The 25,272-nt window shown below is 42.5% G+C and overlaps 1 protein-coding gene across 1 annotated transcript in view; it reads left to right on the forward strand.

Annotated features, from left to right (window-relative positions):
- Window positions 1-27: 27 nt before the first annotated feature.
- CHI3L2 (chitinase 3 like 2) overlaps window positions 28-25,272 on the forward strand; it is a 41,868-nt gene continuing 16,623 nt past the window's right edge. The window contains 1 exon segment of the mRNA XM_068537560.1: window positions 28-356. Coding sequence (XP_068393661.1) covers window positions 28-356 — 329 coding nt within the window.

Genomic DNA, 25,272 nt, shown 5'->3' on the forward strand with positions numbered 1-25,272 from the left:
CCAGGTCCGCGCCGGCCCCGCCCCCCAATGCGCGACCTCGGCTGGCAGACACTTTCACTTTTCCGCGGGGAAGAGGCAGAGGGGGACGAGCCGGGACGCGGCGGCACACCTTCCGGACTCCGGCCCAACCCCCGGCGCACCTGGGCGGGCCCGCTCTTCCCTGGGCGCCGGGCAGGGCTGCGTGGGGTGACAGAGGGCGCTCGACGCGCGTCCGGGAGGGGCGGTGCCACCTGGCTCCCACCCTCTGTGGGGCGCCCCGGGAAGCTTGACTTTCCGAGCCCCGCCGTCCGCAAATGCTCGGGGTCGCCACGAAGTCACCCTCTGCCTCCGCGGCAAGCGCGGGGAGTGCCCGCCCGGTGGGCATCCGTACACCTTCCAGGTGGCTCGGGGACTTATCCCAGAAGGAGAAAGAGTTTTCAGAATCAGCACACCTTTCCAACCTCCCCACTTTGCCCCCTGCAACTGCGTTAGCCTCTGGCCATTTCCAGATCTCTTGCTATATTCGTCCTTCTCCGTGGGGCCCGTGTCCCTGCGTTGCTCTTTTCCCTATTCCACTCCCCCAACGAAAGGACCTGGGCCCTGTGGGCTCTTGAGGAGGGACTGGAGATGTAGCTTAGGGCCTTGACCCTGCCTTCCATCCAGCCTGCTCTTGGGCAGTTCAGCAAAATCAGAGTAATCCCTGCCCTGCCACCCTGCAGAGATGTGAAAGTCAAGGAATAGAAAGCTCTTTGTAAACTCTTATGTGATACAAATTTAAGGGATGACGATAATAATCATGACAATAGTGATGATGACAGTTGCAGCTAGCCACACTCCCCTTCTTCTAATCCCAAATCCCGATAGAGCCATTCAGCTTTTCCTCTGCCCTTCTCACCTTCATTGGCTTCCTTACACTCCCAAATTTCAAGCTTCCTTTGTCAGAAATGAAAATTTGCATTTGATAAGCCCCTCTTGCTCCTGGGGGATCTGCCCTGGCTCCCCTCTGCCTCCCAGGACCTGTAGGGTGGAAAGGATAGAAGTGCGGAGTCCATCTGAAATTTCTCCATTCACAGAGGTTTTAGCCTCTGTTTCAGGTATGGGTGGCAGAGGGAAGAGGACACTGTGGCAGAAATATGTCTAGGATCTATAGAAACGACCCCCAGACCTACAGCCCCCTTCCTCTCCCATGCATGGCCTCCAGGTGACTCTTCTGTCACAGACTATGGGTGAGCAAGAGTGAGGAATCCAGTCCTGGTATTAAACTGTCTAGTCTTAGCCCAGAGGTTCTAAAAGTTGCCTCTACCCTGGGCCTATGCAATTTTGTACTTAATTACACAGTCTGTTTCTGTTCCCTATCCTCTGTGAATTTCCACACACGAGGACACTTCTCTTTCTCAAGTACCTTCTCTTGGCTCTGCATTCATGTCTTCTGCATCTCCGTGTAAGTATAGTAGTTGTTCATGATAAACTTGTCCAACTGGTTGAACATAATTGTGCCTTAATTTTCCCAACCTATTTTATGGTGGCCTTAACTAAACTACTTCCTTCCTGTAAAAACAGATGAAGAAATATGTGTATAGGTACAGCAAAAAGATATGTACAAGACTGTTCATGTCGAATCTTATCTGAAATAGCCTCAAACTGTAAATAACCTCAAACGTCCATAAACAGTGACGTGGATGAGTTGCAGCATATTCTCACAATGGAGTACTATACAGCAGTAGGAATGAATAAACCATGACTGTATGCAATAGCATGGCTACACCATACAAATATAATGTTGAGCAAGACAGTCGGACACAAAAGAGGACATGATGTAAGTTTCCATTTATGTAAAGTTAAAAACAAGCAAAACTAATATATGGAATGAGAAGTCAGCATGATACTACATTAGGGAGGAGGGAGGAAGTAATGAATGGGAGAACACCATAGGGCTTCTGAGGTGCTAGTAGTGTCCTATTTCTTTCTTTTTTTTTTTTCTTTAATAAACATCAAGCCATTTACTTTCATTTATCTGTCACTTTTATTAAAGGATTTCATGATGATGTATGTTTCTTAAAGTTTAGGTGTGAATGAAAATGAGCCTTTGTGTTTAGAAGTATATACAATACATCTTTTAGATGGTTTATTGTCCACCTTTGATTATGAACTATTACAATGAAAATGAAAAATTGGGCAACATTGGTACAAGCTGTGGCTTTCGCATGCCTTACCTTGCTTCTTTTTATCCCTGTCTTCTCTTCGTTTATTTGATATTTTCTGCCTCACCACGACCATTTCAGTTGGTGATACTGTGATAGTGAAGTTATTTGCCAGTTGGAAATATAAACCTTGCTCCCATTACGATTTGTTTCACTGCTGAAGGGCTTAATAATTTTTCTCCACCCAACTTTTTCTGTCTGTGGCAACCAAGGTAGTGTTATGAGAAATTCTCTCATGAATAAAGCTTAACTTCTGAATCTGGGGGCAGGGAGTAGAGTCCTGTTAGTCAAGTTACTGATTTCTCTAGTTTATCTTTTTTGGTAACTAGAGCACTCAGAACAAAATGGTAGCCAACAGGCATTTCCCAGAGAAGAGGAATTCAAAAAGGAGTTGTCCACGATGTAGTAAGGACTCTTAGGAATTCGTAGGACTTTTATAATCGGTATTTTCTCTCCTCTCTCACCATGATCCTTGTATATAAGGACAATATTGGGCCATCAATGCCCTATTTCTTAACCTGGTGGCAGATACATAGGTGTGGTCATTCTTTACACTGTATGCTTACATGTACTTCTATGTATGTGAAACTAAATAGTTTTTTTTAAAAAAAGTATCCATTAGGACATTAGGATGACATAAATGGAGGCATAAGCTAGTTGAGAATGAATTGAGAAATTATTGGGATGTAAGGAAGTGGAGTTAGCAAGTATAAATCTACATTTTTGAGAATGTGGATAACAATAGGAAAAATCGGTCCATAGTTAGAGGGAGATTTGGGTTTAAAGTGGTGGGTTAAGATGGGAAAGATGAGAGCATATTTATGGGCGTAGGGGCAGGAACCAGCGGGGAGGAGATGAAGAGTACAAGAGAGTGGCAGGTGGAACAAGATCTGAGAGGGGGGAGAAGGTAGAAGTGGAGGCTTTGGCAGAAGACTGGCTTTAAGTGGGAAAAAGAGCTTTATTTGTGGGAAATGGGTATAGATGTTGATTAATTTGTAGATGAGGAAGTGGGAAGTTAAAGGATAAAATAAGAGGGCTCAGTTTCTACTAGAAGAGAAGTTTTTTTCCCCCTTTTCTTCTTGTAGTTGTGTTACTGAGTCCAAGCTTGCTCTCCTCGCCGCACGACAGGCCAATAAATCAGAGACGAGGTGTTGAGGCAGGGAATATGACTTTATTCGGAAAGCAGGCAGACCGAGAAGATGGCAGACTAATGTCTCAAAGTAACCGTCTTATCCAGCTTTGGATACCAGTTTCTTTTATAGCACAGAGATGGGGAGGAGATGAGGAAGTAAAATAAAAAGGCCATAGTTTTGCAAATGTCCCCTGGAATGGCCATCCTCGGGAAGGGGATGTGTTCATTTCTTCTTTCTTGCAGCCATCCACAGGTGGACAGGGCCAGGATGTTTCCCTGAACAAAGGCACCCTGGTTTAACATTCAGGCAGAGGGGCAGGGTTCCCCGAGGCAGGCCATTATGTATAGACAGTATCCTTTCAGTGAACAAAAGCAACGGGAAGCAAAGGTTAAAGTAAAAGAAACAGATCCAACATGGAGTCAGATTTGGCTCTTCCCTGTTACGTTTGCTTCCTCCCTCTCTATCCCTCTGCCTGTTCTCCCAGAGTCTGACTGTGGAGTGGAAGGAAATGAGACAGCCTTCTTTTCTTGAAGGTCTTGAAAGGAAGCCCACAGATAAGTTTTATTCAGGGAGGCAGCATGGCACAACAGAATGACCTTGGGTGCATGGACTTAGCCCCAGGATGATACTTACTTGCCCAGCAGCCTTGGGTTAGGCATTTCCTATACCTTCCTCTCCTAAAATAAATAAATCACTTTCAGGGTGCTTGTGAAAACTAGAAAGAATAGATTTGTAATCCAAATGTCCGAACTTCACATATCCCTTTAATGCCCAAAACACTGTAGTCTCAAATCATCTCTTTTCATTGCAGAAGTACTGTCTATTACCAGGCTTCTCTTTCCGGGGATTTCCGGGCAACCTTTAAGAAGTGTTTACACGTTCCACAAACCAATTCTGGTAGTTGCTTGTCATCAGAGTCCATAGTAGGGATCCAAACTATTACTTCCTCCTTCTTCAGTTATGCGTTTGTCTCCCCTGTGCCATTTTGCCCAACTTGGACATTGGCCCTATCTCCAATTCAGGATGGTGATAGCTGAGGTCAGGAAATAAGATGTGTTAGGATTTTGCTGACGGCTTTGATAAGAAAGGATATTACAAAACAGAGAACTGAAAAACGAAGTATCATTGCTCTTGGGGTCCACAGAGGGGTCCTGTCCTGGCACTTCTCTGCCTGCCCCTAGGGCTGCCCCCATGTTGCAGGGACCAGCAGACTTGACCTCAGTGGAAAAGTCCTTGAGTCTAGCTTTGTCTCTGTGTTCACATATTCCAGAATGATCTACAGTGGCAAGGTTTATTACATTCGGGGGGAGCCCTGCCCCTGAATGTGATCCTGTCCTTTGGCACAAAGCATCAGAACAACAACAACAACAAACCCCACAAAACACCTCCAAAGAATGGGTCCTTCAGTACAGAATAACACTGTCCATAGTCCTGTACTGTTCTTCTTCACAGCTTGAGGTGCACAGAAGCTCAACTATCTGTCCTTCAAGCCACCTTGGAGTCTTGGTTTCTAATCTCCTGTGAGAAACAACTTGAACAGTGACCCACGCCTCTGCTAGGAATAATCAACAATAGCCAGGATTAGCAAAGGACCTCTGAGTACTGGAAACAAAGACTACCTTTTTTTTTTTTTTTAACATTTATTTATTTACTTGGCTGTGCCGGGTCTTAGTTGTGGCATGCGCCTCCTTTAGTTGCGGCCTGCATGCGGGATCTAGTTCCCTGACCAGGGATTGAACCAGGCCCCCCGCATTGGGACCGTGCAGTCTTAACCACTGGACCACCAGGGACGTCCCACAAAGACTACCTTTTACATTCCCACAAAGAGATCCTGGAGCCAAAGTTCTCAAACCTCTCTCCTGGACAAGGGTCTCTGCTCTATATTTGGATAATTTTGACCAAACCTTGACCCTCCTCCTCCCCGTTTAAATTAGATCCTCCTGTTACAACCTCAGATCACACTCTGTCCTTTGTTTTCTTAAAAACACTTAACGATTTATAGTTAAACATGGATTTCTGAAATTAGTTGTTCAGCTATTCTCTCCCTTTCTAGAATCACCCCAGGAGGCATGGATCGTGTCTCTTTTGCTCATCCCTGTGTCCCCAGTGCCTAGCACAGTGCTGGGCACACATTAGATAATCAGTAAACATTTCTCCATTGAATAAATGAGTGAATGACTCGGGAGGGTAGTCCATCTCTAAGGAGACAGAAAATTACTTGAAACATTTTTGGTCTTCCAAGTTCTATCGGGGCTAACACTTAGATTGCTTAACACTCATTCTGACTCTTTCTTTGCCGGATGAGTCTCTGATCAGAGGTGTATCAGATCAGTGGGATGTGATCGTGGCGGTCCCAGTCTCCTTTCTTGAGAATGATTTGTAGTGGGCAGGTGACTCAGCTCTGGCCCAGTAAAAGGTAAGGAGGTGTCTGTCCAAGTCAAGGGGGAATCTGCTGGGGACTTCTGGTATAGATTTCTCTAGAAGGGATAGTATTTTTCTGCCTCTGGACATCACTGAGTTTGGATATGATGACAGAAACTGCTGAGATGAAACCAGCACATGCAGCAGAACAGGGCAGACCAGCTCTCAGAGTAAGGGGACCAGAGCCAGGTACAGCTGGGCTGGCAGGAGCCTGGAGCTGCCTCAGCTCTGCGCTTCTTGTTACCCGAGGTATCAACTCTTCCTACGGACTAAGGTGGTGAGCTTTCTAAGTACCTTTTACATGCCGTCCGACACAATACACACACAGGTAATATACAAAAAACACAAGCTTCACAAAACAATACCACTCCTACTATATGCAATGTACTTCTGCTTTTTTTTCTTCCATTCTATTACTGCATTAAAAATACGCTTTTTTAAGGCACCCTAAAATGATTTCATCACCCCAAATGTGTGTAACCTGCAGTTCAAAACACTTTGGGGTTTTCTGGTACTTTTAACTGCAGACTCTGGGGCCAGACTACCTGGGTTGGTATCCCAGCTCTGCCAATTACTAGCTTTGTTACATTGGACAAGTTTCTTAACCTCTCTGTGATTTGATTTTCTCATATTTGATGGGGATAAGACTGACCTACCTCATAGGGTTGCTTTAAGGATGCATAAATGAGTTAATGCACCCAAAGCACATGGTAAGGGAAGGCATTGGGAGGTCTGAAGAGAAGACTGACATGATCTCACAAAGATGAATAAGCCATGGTCCCTGTCCTCGCGGAGTTTACATTCTTGTGGGAAAGATACAACGCAGAGGTGCTGAGATTAAGAGAAATCCGGGACAGTCCAGAAACATGAAGGAGAAGCATGCATTCTAGCTGTGGAATCAAACCTAATCTCCAGGAGGTAGGACTGGGAGATAAAATGAGTTGTGAAAATTCTACTTACTTAAAAAAAAAAAATAGACTAATTTTTAGAGCAATTTTAGGTTTATAGAAACATTGAATGGAAAGTATGGACAATTCCTACATATATCCTTCACTCCCACCCTCACACACAGTTTTCCCTATTATCAATCTGTAGTACATTTGTTAAAGTTGATGAGCCAATATCGATACACTATTATTAACTAAATTCCATAGTTTATATTAGGGTTCACTCTTGGTCTTGTAAATTCTGTGGGTTTTGACAAATGTATAATGACATGTCTCCACCATTACAGTATCAAATGGAGTAGTTTCAATGCCCTAAAATCCCCTGTGTTCCCACCTATTCATGCCTCCTTCCCTCCCTGGAATCCCTGGCAACCACTGGTCCTTTTACTGTCTCCGTAGTTTTGCCTTTTTCCAGAATGTCATAGAATTGGAATCGTACAGCGAGTAGCATTTTCAGATTGGCTTCTTTCACTTAACAATATCTACTTACATTTTAAAAACCTCTCTGAATACAGAATACATTCAGAAGAAAAAGAACAAAGAGTAAGAATCTGAAAGTATCTTTCATCACTATTCAGGGCTCTGAGCAACCAATAGGCATAACCAATGTCCTTGACAAGCATCTGCTGCATAAATATTTGTTGAATGAATATGAATAAATTTCCCAGTGCTATGACTGCAACATTAGTACATGGCTAGTACACACCTGCTGAGGGGAACTACAGTCCTAACACCTTGATTTTAACTTAGGAGCTTCCCGGTTCTCCTTGGCCATTCACTTAATAGGAACAGACAGTTCTCATGGTTTGAGCTCTTTATATGTTCCAGGAACAATGCTAAGCATTTTACAAATATTATTTCAAATCAGCATTACTAATAATCCTTTGAGCTAGGTGTTACTACCTCTGCTTTATAGATGAAGAAACAGGTTCAGAGATGCAAGGTCACACAGCAAAGGTAAAGTGAACCTTTCATTCACACTCAGATGGGAACGTTACCTCCAGGTTCTTGAGCCACTGTCAATGAGTCCACCAGCACTTGCTGTGGAGTCTTCTATGGAGCTGACAAGTGGTCTGGCCCTCAAAGCCTTCCCTGATGTCCTCAGACAGATATCCTGTGTGATTACAGTCAGGCCAGTCTGCTCAGTGCTCCTAAATTGCCATACCCTCCACACTGAGGAGTTCCCCAAAGTCTACGTGGGTTCCATTGTTGTGGTTGTTGCTTTTTCTTGTTCGGGACAGAGGCTCATCACTATCGGTGTCACAGCTACTAAAAGTCCTCAGAGATGTGAATGATCCCCTAGAGATAAGGCAGACAGTTCTACTGAAATGCTAGGAAAATAAGCCCACCATTCACCATTGTATGGGGAAAGAAGGGGCCCTGAAGCTCATGTATGGCTTTGTAATTCATCGAGGAGCCTTAGACATTTCTGCATTTAGAAATTTTAAATGACTGAGTTCTCCAACGCTTCAAACTTCTGGCAGGGAAGACATATTAATCCAACAAGCAAATCTTCAAAACATGTAAATGAGTCTTGCAAATCGAACATATCGACCTGCTAAATGTGGCAAGCAGACAGAAGATAACCAGAGCAACACCATGAAGGTAAGTCACTTTACCTGAATGAACACAATTTACCAAAAGTACTGATCCCACAGTCATCTATTTATTGTCTCCTTGTTTATCTGTACATTTTCCCAGAACTACATTTTTTTCTCAGCCAACCAAGGGAAACTTAAAAACCCTCAGTCCCATGACTACAGTAACTGACATTTCAGAATCAGAGTTTGGTCTGAGACTCTGGATAACTAAACAAGGCTTACACAGTAATTCTAAGATCATTCTAGATGAGCCATAAATAAGCTGAACTCTTCTTAAGTCTTTTCAATCCTATACCTTTTCTTACAATATAGTGCATCTTGTATCACCTTTTTGATATTTTGAACAGTAACATTTTATAGCACTTTTACTGAGATATCTTCCATGTGAATTTTGATTGACTAATTTGAACTTCTCCTTGTCTAGTTTTCAATGAAATGCCTTTATTGCCTGCAGTGAAATCTCTTTGTTCCATACCCTCTTTGTTTCTCTATGTCTCATTTGTCTCATTAACCATATTCTGGGCATTTATTGACAGAAAGAACCTAAACTTGTAAAATGTCCAGTTAGAAGGAACAGGATCAGAGGCATTCCTATGCCCCAGGCTGGCCCTGTCAAGGGCTGCCACCTCTGCAGGCACAGTCTCAGCAATAGGAAAATCCCCACCTTTGAGAACTTAGAGTCTGCCAGTACCTTGCCTCCTGGGCCATGTGTGCGTGTGTGTGTGCGTGTGTGTGTGTGTGTGTGTGTGTGTGTGTGTGTGTGTAGCCTTGTCATCATACAGCTAATTAGTGGCTGTCTAAGGACAGGCTCTGTCCAAGCCCTTGCCTTCAGCCCAATGAAGAGGTCTGATGGATAACTGTCTTCATTTTTTTCCCCCTTTTTCCCTTAAGGAGCAGATACCACAGAAAACAGTCAGCACTCAGCACAGCCCTAGAACACAGAGATCAGTAAATACTTGTTCATTGACTGATTAATGTTCATTGACTGATTCATGACACTGACCCCCAGCTGTCCACATTCACCGTAACAACAGAATCTAAGAATATATGAGCCCCACACCCCCATGGGTCTCTTCCTCTCCCCTTACGCCTGCCCAGTTCAGAAAGGAGCTGTGCTGAACAACCTTGACCATGGCCATCCTGTAGTGGAAGCTAAGGAAATGATGAAAGGCTTTGAAAGACAAGTATGTGAAGAAACGGGGAAGGTCACAGTGGGCAGGGACCTGGAGGGAAGAGAGAAAGGTGGGCGGGTAGAGAGGCCGGGGGCAGGGCTGGCATCCCCCTCACAACCAAGGCTGCCCACTTGGGTCTCAGAGACTGCTCTCCTTTCCTTCCCTTTGGCTCCCGCAGAAAACATTATTTTGTCTTATGTCTCGGTCATATTTAACTAGATGGATGCATATAGGTGTAAGTACACACACATACATACACTCACACAGGTGCCCACATGTCTATTTAGCTATACATACCAAATTGACACCTGTCCCCAAACTGGACTCTGCTGAATACAGCCACTCAAATTCAGTGCCCTCAGGGAGCCTGCACTCTTGGGATGACACATCGACTCAAGGATAAGGGCCAGCCTCCCCTTCGGTGGATGCCTATATCAGACTTTTCTAAGAGCTGAAAAAAAACCACAGCCTACTTCATCATTTCTCCACTTCTCTCCGCACTTTACATCTCACGCTAACATTTCTTCATGCAGCTGTCATTTCCTGAGTGTCTCCTGTGTCCCAGGCACGCTGCTGGGTGCTGTGGATTGAACCACACAAACTTGAACCTGGCTCCAAGGAGGTACTCCCTCAGCGCTCAGAGGAGCTTCCACAACCAGTGCAAATTGCTGGCTTCTTGTGAGGACCAAGAGAGATTTTAGTTATGAAAATGCTTCGAGTAATTGGAATACCCGAGCTAATATTTTTGCCTTATACTTCAGTGGTATGTATAACAGAGCTCACCAGTGTTCTTGCAGCTGAGAGGAAGCAGAAGGTACCAGTACTCAGCACCTTCATGGACCACACGAAGGGTGTGAGGTCTGAGCAGCAGTCAGGTTGTGAGTACGTGAGAACCCAGGAGCATCCGGGTCCCATAGTGAATGGGGCTGTGCGCTTAAAACGCACTTTGTTTTATTTTTGCTTTCTTTTATTTCCCTTTTTGTAATATACAAAGGAAACTAAATGCAAATTGGTACTTATTCTATAGGGGCCCAGATACCAGTCCCCTGCTTATCAGGAAAGGGAAAGTATCGGTTGCCCTAGCAACAGAGTCCTGGTGGCTAGAGACCTGGGGGCAGGAGGAGGGGCTATGGTTGTTTACCAGCTTGTTCTGGGGAAGGAGGTGGAACCCTCACCCACAGCACTAACCAGAGGAAACTGTCTGTTCCCCAAGGTCATTATGGGCTTCCTGTCAGAGCACCTGAAATTTCAGGTCACGAATGAGGTGGGCCTTCACCTCAAAGTCTTTCCATAGATGGAGATGGAAGGGTGGGTGGGTTTGTGAATGACCAACCAACCGTTTCCCAGCCCAAACTTGAACTCCTTCGTGCTGACTGGAGGAAACTGCAGGTAGAAGGAACACCAGCCTTTTGAATTCTGCCTTTCAATCCTGGCTCTGCCATTTGCAAGCTGTGTGGGGAGAGGGTATAAAGTCCATTGGCTATGAGGTTTACATAACTATCTCCCATCCATTTTAATTTTTCCCCTTTCCTTACCAGTTCCCAGGATCCCTTTATCTCTCCTCTTGTGCAGCCAGTCAGAACTCAAAATTCTTCTTACTTTATTTTGCAAAGCAATTTTGTTGTCTTTGTTTCATTTTTTGCTCTCTAAACCAGATCCTGAGACCTAACTTTTCAGAATTGAGCGACTATGTAAGTGTTATGCTAACAACAACAATAAAGTTCTTCTCCAAAAGGAATTCTGTCTCCAGCTTTAATACAACATTGATTTTTTTTTTTTTTTTCCTCATGGCTACTCTGGTGGTTCTTCACTCTACACTTCCCTACCTCCCTTGCTCCTCAAGATAACCTAAAATGAATGGGAGAGCCAAACTGGCCTGCCATCTCTACAGACTTTTCCCTGAAGATCATGTATGACTTTGTAATTCATTGAAGATCCTTAGATATTTCTACATTTAGAAATCTAAAATGACTGATTTCGGGCTTCCCTGGTGGCGCAGTGGTTAAGAATCCACCTGCCAATGCAGGGGACACGGGTTCGAGTCCTGGTCCCGGAAGATCCACGTGCCGCGGAGCAGCTAAGCTCGGGTGCCACAACTTCTGAGCCTGTGCTCTAGAGACCGTGAGCCACAACTACTCAGCCTATGTGCCACAATTACTGAAGCCCTCGTGCCTAGAGCCCGTGCTCCGCAACAAGAGAAGCTACTGCAATGAGAAGCCCGTGCACTTCAACAAAGACCCAATGTAGCCAAAAATAAATAAATACATAAATAAAATAAAATGACCGATTTCTCCAGTGCTTCAAACTTCTGGCAGGAAAAACATATTAATCCAAGTCCCCAGGGGTGGAATACTCCTCACAGGCCATTTTTCAAACAATCTGAAACCAAACATGCCCACCCTTCTCCCCTCCATCTTCCTCTTGTTTCTTTCTTTCAATCAGCTTGTTAATGAAGTCTTCCAAAATCAGTCTGCCATCTTGCCAACATCATAGCAGTACATGTTTATTATATACATCTGCCAAACACTGGCGGGGGCTGGGGGGAAGGGGCGGTTTTGTAACAAAATTGCAAAAAGTCATCTATGATAGAAATTGTCCATCACCAACTTAACATTCTTCCTGCAGCATGCCCCTTCTACTCTGCCAATAGAACCTTGATGTGTTTAGCTACCAGTAGAAATCTTTTGACATTAGCGAGAGAAGATCTCTTACTCTGGCCATAAGGAATGAATTGCAATTTGCCTGGACCACACATAGTAATCTCATTCTCCTAAGGTTGGCTACATGACCCAATGAGATATGAGGGGAAGTTTGCTAGATGGGGTTTCCAAGAAAGTTTTTGATTTCTTGGGTAAAAAGGGACAAACTCAACTGGGGGTCCCTTTTGTCCCTTTGCCATTGCTTCTTTCCTGGAATACTGACATCGTGCCTGGAAGTACAGCAGCCATCTTGGGACCATGAGGCACAAGAAAAAGGACAAAGATACAATCTGTTATGTATGGTTTAAGAGAAAGATAGCAAGACCCTGGGATACTAAAGGTAACCTTGAGTAGCTGACCATCCCTGGTCTAATCAGTTATGTGAAACAAGCCTCCATTTGTTTATGTCCTTAGGTTTTCTGTCATATGTATCTAAATGCAGTCCTAACTGATATATAGTTCTTGCTCTCAAGAAACATTTAATGGCTCTTGAGAGCCATTAATGTATATGCATCTTGATATCAATCTTGATTCCAAATTCAGTGCATGAAAAAAATCCCATCTGCTCTACTATCAAAATATATCCCAGCTTTCAACCACTTCCCACTGCCCCTGCTGCTACCTGGTTTAAGCCGCCATCCTCTCTCAGAATAATGTAGTATTCTCTTGACAGACCACCTGTGTCCGTTCTTTTGCCTCTTCAGTCTCAACACAGCACCCAAAGTGATTCCATAAAATGTAAGTCAGATGGTATCACTCCTCTCATCAAAACCCTCCAATGGTGTCCATGTTACTCAGCTTAGAAGCCAAACTCCTTAGAATGACCTACAGGGCACCTGCATGATTTTGCTCCTGGTTTTAGATAGTTTCTGTTACTCCACCTTCAAGTTCACTGTTATTTTCTTCTTCAGGATCTAATCTATTTTTATGTCCATCCAGTGAATTTATCATTTTGAATATTGTATTTTTCAGCTCTTGAGGTTCCAATTTTTTACGGTTTCTATCTCTCTCTTCATTACATTGACTGAAATAAAAATGCACAGTATGAGAGATGTGAGTTTCAGTCTTATTTGGGGACTTACTGAGGACTATGACCCTGGAGACAGTGTCTCAGATGGCTCTGAGGAACTTCTTGGAAGAGGTAGGGGGGAGGCCAGCATATACGTGATTTTAGAGAAGGGGTACATGTAATCAAGCACACATCTTGGTGGAAGGTTGCTACTAGTCAAGAGGAACAGCTATGATTAGTGCTTTTCTAAGTATGGAAAGATGCAAGAATCCAGGTTCATAAAATTTTCTCCTGAAAATATCTGACTCTCTGAAGGCCTGTTCTGCCCGTTTTCCCAGAGCACAGTGTGCCTTGTTCCTGATCTATGCCCTAAACTCCTTTCAGGGTGTGTTGAAGGTCAGTGGCTGCAGTGGCTAATGACTCAATCATCGTAGAGCCGGATGGTGAGCAAAATTCTTTAGTTGTCAATTATATTTATGTTTCCCTTTAAGTCCTTGAATATACTGATTAAAGCTGCTTTAAGGCCTTTGCATGCCAATGTCCATTTTCTAGGCCTGTGTTTATTTACACATTTTCATCCTGGTTATTAGTCATCCTTCCTGTATTTTGGCATATCTAGTAATTTTTTATTGGATGCTGAACACTGTAACTGTTATGTCACTGAATGGGTAGATTTTGTTGGCAGGCAGTCAATTTACTGACATATTGGCTTGAGTGTTTTGCAACTTGTGTTCAGGCTTTGTTAGGGATGGTCTCGAGTGGTTGTTTAGCTTTCAGCTCTCTAGTGGTGTTTTTTCCCTTGGTGATGAATCTTCATCCATTCTTCTGGAGTTTCACCCTTGGTACGTACAGCTTGGCATTCAGCAAAGATTCAGAGGAACCACGCAGATTTCTGAAGCTCTTTTTCTGTATTGCTCCCTTGTCTCTGGGATGCTATTGCACAATTTCCATACATCCCAGCCTCTTCCAACTCCAATCTTTGTCCTCTCAGCTCAGTGAGACCACCACGCTCTTCATAGGCCCCCCTTCCTTGTGCTGCAATCTGGAAATGGTCCCAAGGCAGAAATCCGGGGCAGCAGTAGGGTTCACCTCATTTGCTTTCCTTCTGTCTGGGTTCACAGTCCTGCACTGCATGTTGCCTACTGCTTGCAAATAATGGTTTCACATATTTAAACTAGTTCTCTAGTTTATGGCACGAGGGTTACTCAGTCATAACTGGAAGTGGTCACAAACCCTTCCTAAATGTGTAGTGCATTTCAGCCTCTGTGCTAGTTACTAGGATATGAAGTTGAGTGTAAGTACAACTTACACGTGGTAGAGGAAATGAAACTCAGAGCAGGGAGATAATTTGCCTAAGACAAAGCTGTTGTTGGTACCAGGAGGAGTGTCCAGGTGTTTTACATTCTCATGCTGTTTATGCGCAAGCCATATCATTTTTCCCTCAGCTTAGCTCCTCTGAGCACTTTCTCCCCCTCAGTCCCTGTCTTCTAACATTTGGAATACTGACTCCTTCAACCAGCTCCCCTCCAACACCTCCCCAACCCCTCTTTCAGACTAGCTGGGAAAGTTCTTTCAGGCCCACATGTAACAGACCATTTAGAAGGATTGAGACCCATGCCGTCATGAGCCAGTGGGTTGAGCTTTGTGATTCTCTCCACTTGGACATCTGTTTCAGATTTGCCCCAAAGGCCCTTCATGCCAACATGCAACAAGATGAGCCCATGTCGAGGAAATTGTGCCAAAAATAGCAATGCCTAAGCAAATGGGATTCATCAAAAAATAAGCAGAGTAATAAACATCTGCCTCTGTGTGTCAGGCCCCAAGGGGCCGAGGGTCGCAAATAAAAGGCCTCTTCTCCAGGAGCATTCATTCAAGGGACTGGTGTTGGCAGACACCTCCTGCTGTTGGTTTTTCAGGGTCTGCCTCAGATACAGATGTCCCCGTTTCCCAAGGTCATGCCCTTACCAGGGTAGCCCACATCTGGGGACAAAATTAGGTGGGAGGATAAAGGTCCAGGTATTTTAGTCTGAAGCAGGACAACTCAGATGGACACCACTTGTTCTAGAGCTCCTGACCAGGTTGGCCGAAGCTTTGTCAAGGCTGCGTCATGACTCAGCTTCTCCCTCTGCCCTGTCCTGCCCCTTCTCCCTTCCTTTCACAGGTGATGATTCCTGATAAACGACTTGTGCCCAAGCTCTGACTCCACATCTGTAACCAGACTACCTAAACTGTGACGTAGGAAGCCATCACTGGGCTTTGGCAGCTACATAGAGTCCAAGTTCCCTGCAGCCAGGGCCTCAAGGTCAGGCAGTGGGCGATGACCCCACAGGAAGGTCACCCCGATACACAGGTCCTGGCTCCTCACAACTCTCCACCTCCCTTCTTTACCAGTGTGACAGAAAATTGAAATGAACATCCAGAATATATTGGAAAATAACATTAGATATTTACTGAGTGTACATTCTGAGCCAGGCACTATACTAAATGCTTCACATGTGCGATCAAATTTAATCCCCACAGGCAATCCCACACAGGAGGTCATCTTATTGTCCCTATTCTCTAAAGAACTTTCCTCTTCCCTGGCTTGTGTCTGCAAAACGTTGAGGCAGGTCCATGGGCAGGTGATGTATGATTATCTCAGGCCCCCTCCAGGAATCTGGCCCCAACTTCTAGAGCATGAGCTCCTCACAACAGCTTCCTTTCATGTCTGGCTGGTGCTTACGTCCTTCTTTTCCTCGTTCCTCCCCCAACTTTCAATTCTTCAGATCTGGCAGCTCCCCGCACGGGGCCCACTGACAAATCAGAGGCACTTTCAGAGCTCCACCCCCGCCCTCAAAACTAGGAAGGCGAGAAGCGCTCAGCCCACATCCTGTATTTGAGCCCAGTTCCCACCAGTGGTTCAGCCTAGGCAAGTCTTTATGCAACAGCTTTCAGCTTCCCTCCAGCTTAGCAACCACCCACTTGGGGCCCCAAGAGGTCACTCATTCACTCATCCGTTTATCAATGATGCCCTACAGTGGTGGACCTACTGTGGACAGGGGCCGGCTGGAAGGACACAGATGAATGACCTGTTCATTTATTCTTACACTTGTTTATTTAATAATGACTTACTGAGATCCTATTCTGTTTGAAGCACAAGTCCTAGAAATATGTGGGGGGAGAGCAGGGAAGCAAGAAACAGTCTTTATTTATTTATTATCGAAGTAGAGTTGATTTACAATGTTGTGTTACTTTCTGCTGTACAGCAAAGTGATTCAGTTATACATACATATACATTCATTTTTATATCCTTTTCCATTATGGTTTATCACAGGCTATTGAATATAGTTCCCTGTGCTGTACAGTAGGACCTTGTTGTTTATCCATTCTATATATACTAATTTGTATCTGCTAACCCCAAACTCCCACTCCATCCATCCCCAACTCCCCCTCACCCTTGGCAACCACAGGTCTGTTCTCTATGTCTGTGAGTCTCTTTCTGTAAGAAACAGTCCTGACCTTACACTCCACTTAGCGGAAGGGAGAAGGGCTACAGTCCATGATTAAACTACTTTACCATAGTCCCGTCTCACACACAAAGTCCAGAAGAATGGGCAAGACATTTTTAGTTCAGGTTTAACAGCAAAAGGGGTTCTCAGAGAGGTGGGTAGTTCTTTTGGGGGGCTGAGTCTTTCTATTTAGATCCTCTGGGTGCGTCACAGGCCAGTTCCTCTCACCAAGGAGCAAATACCTCTGTCTGAACCTGCTCTCTCCCCTCCCACTAAATGAGGACACTTGGCCTCATTTAGCCTCCCTCCCAGCGTCCTGCCCCGTAGTTGGGCCTCTCTCAGCACACATCCCATGTGTCTCCAGGCTGACGTGCTGAAAGAGCCTGTCTCTTCCTCTGACTTGAGGCACATTAACAAAAGCCCCCTCAGTTACACCAAGTGTAGGCCTGAACCAGGTCCCAGAAAGCAAGGTGGGAGGTGCCAAGCCTCAGGAATGTGTGCAAGTTGGGACAAACAAGAAAAACCCATTTTGCCATATTTAGAACAGAACATTTCTTTATCCTTTTTCTGCATTTTTCCCTTCTAACTTCCCTGGCGTTCTGCCTCTGCTTCGTCCATTTTTCCAGTCCATACCTATTTCCACAGTGAGCTGGGTCACGGACTCATTCCTATATCACTATTCCTATCCCCATTCACCCTCCCAGCTTTTGGGAGACATTCTCTATCCCAGCAAGAGACTTGAGGGGTTGGGGGACACAGCACCTTCTCAGGCCACAAGCCCAGGTGTTGAGCCACCCACCAACCACCACCAGAGGGCGCTACTCCCCCTTGCCTCCTGCTGCCAAGGCACTCTCCCAGTCCAGGCTGGTGGTGGTTCAGCCCAAGTGCAAGGGCCTGGACACAGAATTCTACCTGGACCAGTGACAGTGCCTCACTTTCCTCACTGGCTAATAAAAAGCCATCTTTCACTTTTTTTTTTCAATAAAAACATATGTATTGCCCATTCCACTTATTTTCCACTTCTTTTTTTTTTTTAACATCTTTATTGGAGTATAATTGCTTTACAATGTTGTGTTAGTTTCTGCTGTATAACAAAGTGAATCAGCTATACATATACATATATCCCCATATCTCCTCCCTCTTGCATCTCCCTCCCACCCTCCCTATCCCACCCCTTTAGGTGGTCACAAAGCACTGAGCTGATCACCCTGTGCTATGCAGCTGATTCCCACTAGCTATTTTACATTTGGTAGTGTATATATGTCCATGTCACTCTCTCACTTCGTCCCAGCTTACCCTTCCCCCCTCCCCGTGACCTCAAGTCCATTCTCTACGTCTGCGTCTTTATTCCTGTCCTGGCCCTAGGTTCTTCATAACCTTTTTTTTTTAATTTTTAGATTCCATATATATGTGTTAGCATACAGTATTTGTTTTTCTCTTTCTGACTTACTTCACTCTGTAGGACAGACTCTAGGTCCATCCACCTCACTACAAATAACTCAATTTTGTTTCTTTTTATGGCTGAGTAAAATTCTGTTGTATATATGTGCCACATCTTCTTTATCCACTCATCTGTCAATGGACACTTAGGTTGATTCCATGTCCTGGCTATTGTAAATAGTACTGCAGTGAACATTGTGGTACATGACTATTCTTGAATTATGGTTTTTTCAGGGTATATGCCCAGTAGTGAGATTGCTGGGTCGTCGTATGGTAGTTCTATTTTTAGTTTTTTAAGGAACCTCCATACTGTTCTCCATAGTGGCTGCATCCATTTACATTCCCACCAACAGTGCAAGAGGGTTCCCTTTTCTCCACACCCTCTCCAGCATTTATTGATTGTAGGTTTTTTGATGATGGCCATTCTGACCAGTATGAGGTGATTGTAGCTTTGACTGCAGCTTTGATTTGCATTTCTCTAATGATTAGTGATGTTGAGCATCCTTTCATGTGTTTGTTGGCAGTCTGTATATCTTCTTTGGAGAAATGTCTATTTAGGTCTTCTGCCCATTTTTGGATTGGGTTGTTTGTTTTTTGGATATTGAGCTGCATGAGCTACTTGTAAATTTTGGAGATTAATCTTTTGTCAGTTACTTCATTAGCAATTATTTTCTCCCATTCTGAGGGTTGTTTTTTCCTCTTGTTTATGGTTTCCTTTGCTGTGCAAAAGCTTTTAAGTTTCATTAGGTCCCATTTGTTTATTTTTGTTTTTATTTCCATTTCTCTAGGAGGTGGGTCAGAAAGGATGTTGCTGTGATTTATGTCATAGAGTGTTCTGCCTATGTTTTCCTCTAAGAGTTTGATAGTGTCTGGCCTTACATTTAGGTCTTTAATCCATTTTGAGTTTATTTTTGTGTATGGTGTTAGCGAGTGTTCTAATTTCATTCTTTTACATGTAGCTGTCCAGTTTTCCCAGCACCACTTATTGAAGAGGCTGTCTTTTCTCCATTGTATATTCTTGTCTTCTTTATAAAAAATAAGGTGACCATATGTGCATGGGTTTATCTTTGGGTTTTCTATCCTGTTCCATTGATCTATATTTCTGTTTTTGTGCCAGTACCATACTGTCTTGATTACTGTAGCTTTGTAGTATAGTCTGAAGTCTGGGAGCCTGATTCCTCCAGCTGTTTTTCTTTCTCAAGATTGCTTTGGCTATTCAGGGTATTTTGTGTTTCCACGCAAATTGTGAAATTTTTTGTTTTACTTCTGTGAAAAATGCCATTGGTAGTTTGATACATCCTTCATTTTTATTTCCTCCTGTGGCAGAACTGAGTTCTGAATTTCCTCCTCAAGCAAATCCCTGAAAAGCTTATTTCTGACCAAACCTTGGGTTAATAAGTATAGTTTTTTCCACCTTTAGGGATTCAGGTCTTCCCTGGGGTTTGAAACAGAGCTAGATCTTCCCTTCCTGGGTCCCTGTAAATCAAGCTGATCCAGAGTTGGCATTGAAATCTGGCCTTATAACCAAAATGGACATCCTCACGCTCCCCCCATCTGGTGATTCTCAGTTCCTATGATGCTCATAAAGTCTCTCAGTCACTCTTGCTTCCACCCGGAGACTTGCTTGAGATTTGGCTGCAGTGCACGTTTCTGACTCTTCTCTGCACCCTAGCAAAGCCAATGTCCTCTTTCTAATCCTGTCTGAAAGCTTGCTTTCTGAAGGAAGCCAGCCCGGTTCCTCCCAGGGCACTGCAGCCATTCTCTAGCCACAGTCCTCCATTCCATTTGCACTGCTGTTCTATGTGTATTTTATTCCCTATTCCTTCATCCTGCATCTGACACAGGTCTCACCTATGTCCTCTTTCCTGGGTTAGATGCAGAAGCTATAAATAAAGATCAACAGATCAGACTTCAAAAAAATATTTTTAATTGCACAAAGAAAATATAAACAAAATATAAAGTGAACAAAATGGGAAAAATATAAAATAAATATGAGAGAGAAAAGATTAATGTATATATAATAGAGAGGAAACTCCTAAAAAGCAATACCAAAAAGAAGGACAATCCAGTAGGAATGGGCAGGCAATAGTATTGGCCAATAAACAAATAACATAATTGCTCAATGTTTAATTTTAATATAAATTAAAAATAAGACATCATTGCTTAATATAAAAGATATAAAAGACTGATAATAACTAATATTTGTTAGAATGTGGGTGATGGGCCCACTCCACATATTGTTGGAGGGAGTATAAACTGAGGAACATTTTGAAGACTAGTATAGAAGTAGTAAATGCATGTTTTTTTGGTACAAACTCATGTCATTGCAGTATTTACTGTAGTCGTGAAATTTGGAAACTAAAACATCCATCAGTGGGTAATTGTAGCTGTTGAAAAAGGCATATAAATTGATATATCTTCACTGGTGACACATAAGGATGCTTTATCACAAATTGTTGAGTGCACGTATGTGCATATGTGTGTGTGTGTGTGTGTGTGTGTGTGTCTGTGTGTGTGGACAGAGAAAGAGGAGAGTTAAGAATGATATACCTTATAGCCACTATGGAGAACACTATGGAGGTTTCTTAAAAAACTAAAAATAGAACTACCATATGACCCAGAAATCCCACTCCTAGGCATATACCTGGCAAAAACAATAATTTGAAGAGATACACGCACCTCAATGTTCATTGCAGCACTATTTACAATAACCAGGACATGGAAGCAAACTAAATGTCCATTGAGGGATGAATGGATAAAGAAGATGTGGTACATATATACAATGGAATATTACTCAGCCATAAAAAGAATGAAATAATGCCATTTGCAGCTACATGTATGGACCTAGGGATTGTCAAACTGAGTGAAGTAAGTCAGACAAAGACAAGTATCATATGATATCGCTTATATGTGGAATCTAAAAAAAAATGGAACAAATGAACTTATTTACAAAACAGAAATAGTGTCATAGATGTAGGAGACAAACTTATGGTTACCGAGGGGGAAAGGAGAGGGAGGGATAAATTGGGAGATCGGGATTGACATATACACACTACTATATATAAAACAGATAACTAATAAGAACCTATTGTATAGCACAGGGAACTCTACTTAATACTCTGTAATGACCTATATGGGAAAAGAATCTAAAAAAGAGTAGATACATGTATATGTATAACTGATTCACTTTGTTGCACAACAGAAACTAACACAACATTGTAAATCAACTATTCTCCAATAAAAATTAATTAAAAAAAGAATGATATATACTAAACTGTTACAGTGGTTTCTTTAGAGAATGACTAAGTACTTTCATTTTCTGCTTTATATACTTTCTTATATACTTTCATATTCTTTAGGGTTTTGGTGCAGGGTACATTTGCTACAATTATAATTTTTTTTTCAAATTTTCAGTTTTGGGTACAAAGGAACAATTCATTTATGCATTTGTCTCCACCACTAAGGACATAAGTTATTGGAAAGCTGGAACCATATCATATTAATATTTATAAAGTAGATGACATAAACATTCCATTAATCTATTTTGAATTGGTTTTCTTTTATACAGTTTAAAAGCTGATGTTCTGTTTAGGATGTACAGCATTCCCCCCTTACCCACGGGGTATAAGTTCCAAGACCACCAGTGAATGACAGAAACAGTGGATAGCACTGAACCCTATATATACTATGTTTTTTTTTTTTCCTATACAGACATACCTATTGTAAAGTTTAGTTTATAAGTTAGGCACAGTAAGATAATATCCTAATCGCCAGCATCATTACTCTTACACTTTGGGGCTATTATTAAGTAAAATAAGGGTTACTTGAACAGAAGCCCTTCAATACCAGGACAGTTGATCTGATATCCAAGAAGGGTATTAAGTGACTAAATGGGTGGAAGCGGATACAACACAGATATGCTGAATAAAGTAATGATTCACACACCAGGTGGGCTGGAGAGGGATGGCCTAAGATTTTATCACGCTACTCAGAACAGCTCTCAATTTTAAACTTATGAGTTGTTTATTTCTGGAATTTTCCATTTAATATTTTCAGACACTGTTTGACCACAGGTAACTGAAACCATGGGAAATGAAACCAGGGAAAGCAAAACCATGGATGAGAAGGGACTACTGTACTTCATTTCCCATAGTATTATACTTAGCTGTATAGTTGACCCTTAAATAACGTGGGGGTCAGGGAGGCCAGCCCGCTGCACAGTAAAAAATCTACATAAAACCTTACAATTGGCCCTCTGTATCCATGGTTTTACATCTGAAGATTCAACCACAGATTACGTAGCACTGTAGTATGTATTTATTGAAAAAAATTCGCATATATGTGGACCCATACAGTTCAAACCTGTGTTGTTCAAGGGTCAACTGTATTTACAAATCTGTCTTCATAAGTACAAGTTCCTTGAGGCAGATCACATGCATCCCCTGTAGGCCTCTAGAAGTTCATTGCAAAGTGTCGACTTCGCATAAAGTTTGCTGAACTTGTTGGATGGTGAGTGACTGCAAAACTTACTCCCTGCTCAGGCTTCAACCCTTCCACCCATATTCTCCTTCTCTTCCACAGTAGAGCTTTGAGTTTAGAACATACTAATGTCTCTTGTGAGAACATGAATCTAGTAAGGAATGTCTCTAATTTAAGCTTTGAGTCAAAATAGACAATGGAGCAGAAGACCCTGCTTGGGACAGAATCCACAACTTGGACCTGGAAGGAGACTTGTTTAAGCAGAAGGTCTGCACACAAATGTCATGACTTTGATAATGAAAACCAAAATATGTTTGCTCTTTTAGTCTTGGGGGCAAATTTATTATTTTCCAGAATTAAAATAAAGGGAGAAAAAAGATACATCTCTTCTACCAACATAATAAAGCATAATAGCAGGAAAGAAGAGATGAATCCTGAATTACTTTCTTTAGGATACTGTCCATGAGCCTGGCCATCTGATTAAAATACTGAGATGAACATGTGCAAAGAAATGCAAGCCAGTGTGCAATCCACAGGTACACTCACAAGATGCTGGGATTACCTTTTCTAGCAAGGCAGGGAATACTCACCATAGGATGGGAAGACCTCAGTTCAAACTGAATAAATTATTAGTCAAATAAACTAGATTAGGTGATGCGATCTTGTGGAAATATCAAAGATATCAAATTGAAATTAGGAGGTTGGGGGTTTGATTTCAGGTTCTGTCTTTAACTAGGTGTAGGATCTTGGACCTGTAATTAAACATTTCTGGGCCATGATTTTCTCTTCTCTAAAATGAGGAAATTAAAATTGATAAGTAGTTTTCAAAATTTTTGTTGTTGTTTTGAAAATTCCAGAGCACTTTCTTCAAATGTAAGTTTAGAGAAGCTCCATGTATACAAACATAAAAATGAAACTACTCTAATTGAAGCTGGTATGGGTGCCTGGAACCATCTGTTCCCACAAAGCTGCCTTTGGTCGGAACCCAGGGAACTCCAGACTCCACAAAGCTCAGTGTAAAAGTGCTGGACAGGATAATCCTTGGAATCACTTTAATTTCTGACTGGCTACAACTCAAGGACCCTAATAAAATTAATTGCTAAAAGTTACAAATTCAGACATTATGTTGGGCATAGATTTTAGCCTGGGAAACATGGAGGCACCAACATCCAGTGATGACATGGTTAGTTATTTTTCACACCTTGGTTGCCCTGTGTCAGAAAATCTTCTATAAGTACTAGAAAATTTCTATAAGAAATTTTCTATAAGTCAAATCTAGTTTATTTGACTAATTATAAGCAACTGAAAAGGTCCTAATAGATCTTTTTCTACTGAAACGATTGAAACCTAATTCTGATTTTTATAGTAAGTCCCCTACTTTACCAAGCTCTAACTAAGCAAATGTGATTATCTTAGAATAAACTCAAATTTATCTTTTCCCAGGCTACCTATCTCTGACTGTAGCTAGTTCAGCACTCGTCCAATGACAACTACTTGGGAACCATTGATCTACCCTAGTTTCAAAATTATGAAGCTCTGTATTCACCCAAAAAACAAGCACACTGGTTTTCTATATAAATCCTCAGATCTCCATACTGCTTTCTCCTAAACAAATAGATGAACAAACAAACAAAAATGCTTTCCAAAGTCTCATTTTAATTTGCAAGGAGAATGAACTCTTTTGTATGCATAATGTTAATATTATACACAATAATAATATTTTTCTCTGCTCTGTTTTGTAAACCTCACTGAAGAAACCAGAATAAAATTAAAGCTTTCCACACCATTTTCTTGACCCCCTCTCAGTGGGCTGAGCTGAGTGATTTTCATATTGACTCAGGTTCTGTAGGATTCTGGAGCCATGGAGAATCAGAATAGGTAGGAATGAACTCCTGACAGATCAAGTTCCATGGTAAATGTTAATAAATATGACTGAGTCAGCAAAATGGTGGAATAGAAGGCTTCAGCCCTCATCCCCCCACAGACACACCGATGTGACAATCATTCATGGATGAAAATACCTGCATAAGGGCTCCAGAATCCAGGTGAGAGATTACGGAACCCGGGTAGAACACAGAAATGAAAAAAAGACACATTGAAGAGGGTAGGGGGGACAGTTTTATTTTACCTGTGTCACCTCTCTCTCAAGCCTACACAGCACCAAGAGAGATGCCTCACCTCATACTTAAGATGGCTTTTATTACAAAACCCAAAAGATAACAAATGTTGATGAAGATGTGGAGAAAAAGGACCACTTGTACAATGTTGGTGGGAATACAAATTGATGCAGCCACTATGGAAAACAATATGGAGTTTCCTCAAAAAATTAAAAATAGAACTACCACATGATCCAGCAATTCCACTTCTAGATATATATCCAAAGGAAATGAAGTCAGGATCTTGAAGATCCTGAACTCACATATTCATTGGAATATTATTCACAATAGCCGAGACAAGGAAGTGACATTAATCAACAGATGAATAGGTAAAGAAATGTGGTCTGCACATACAAAGAAATATTATTCAGCCTTAAAAAAAGGGAAATCCCACCATTTGTGACAAAATGGATGAACCTGGAGGACATTATGCTAAGTTAAGTAAGTCAGACACAGAAGAACAAATTCTGCATGATACCACTTATAAAATGAATCTAAAATAGTCAAACTCATAGAAACAGAGACTGGAATGGTAGTTGCCAGGGGC

The sequence above is a fragment of the Eschrichtius robustus genome, chromosome 3, assembly GCF_028021215.1.
Source record: "Eschrichtius robustus isolate mEscRob2 chromosome 3, mEscRob2.pri, whole genome shotgun sequence".
NCBI lineage: Eukaryota > Metazoa > Chordata > Mammalia > Artiodactyla > Eschrichtiidae > Eschrichtius > Eschrichtius robustus.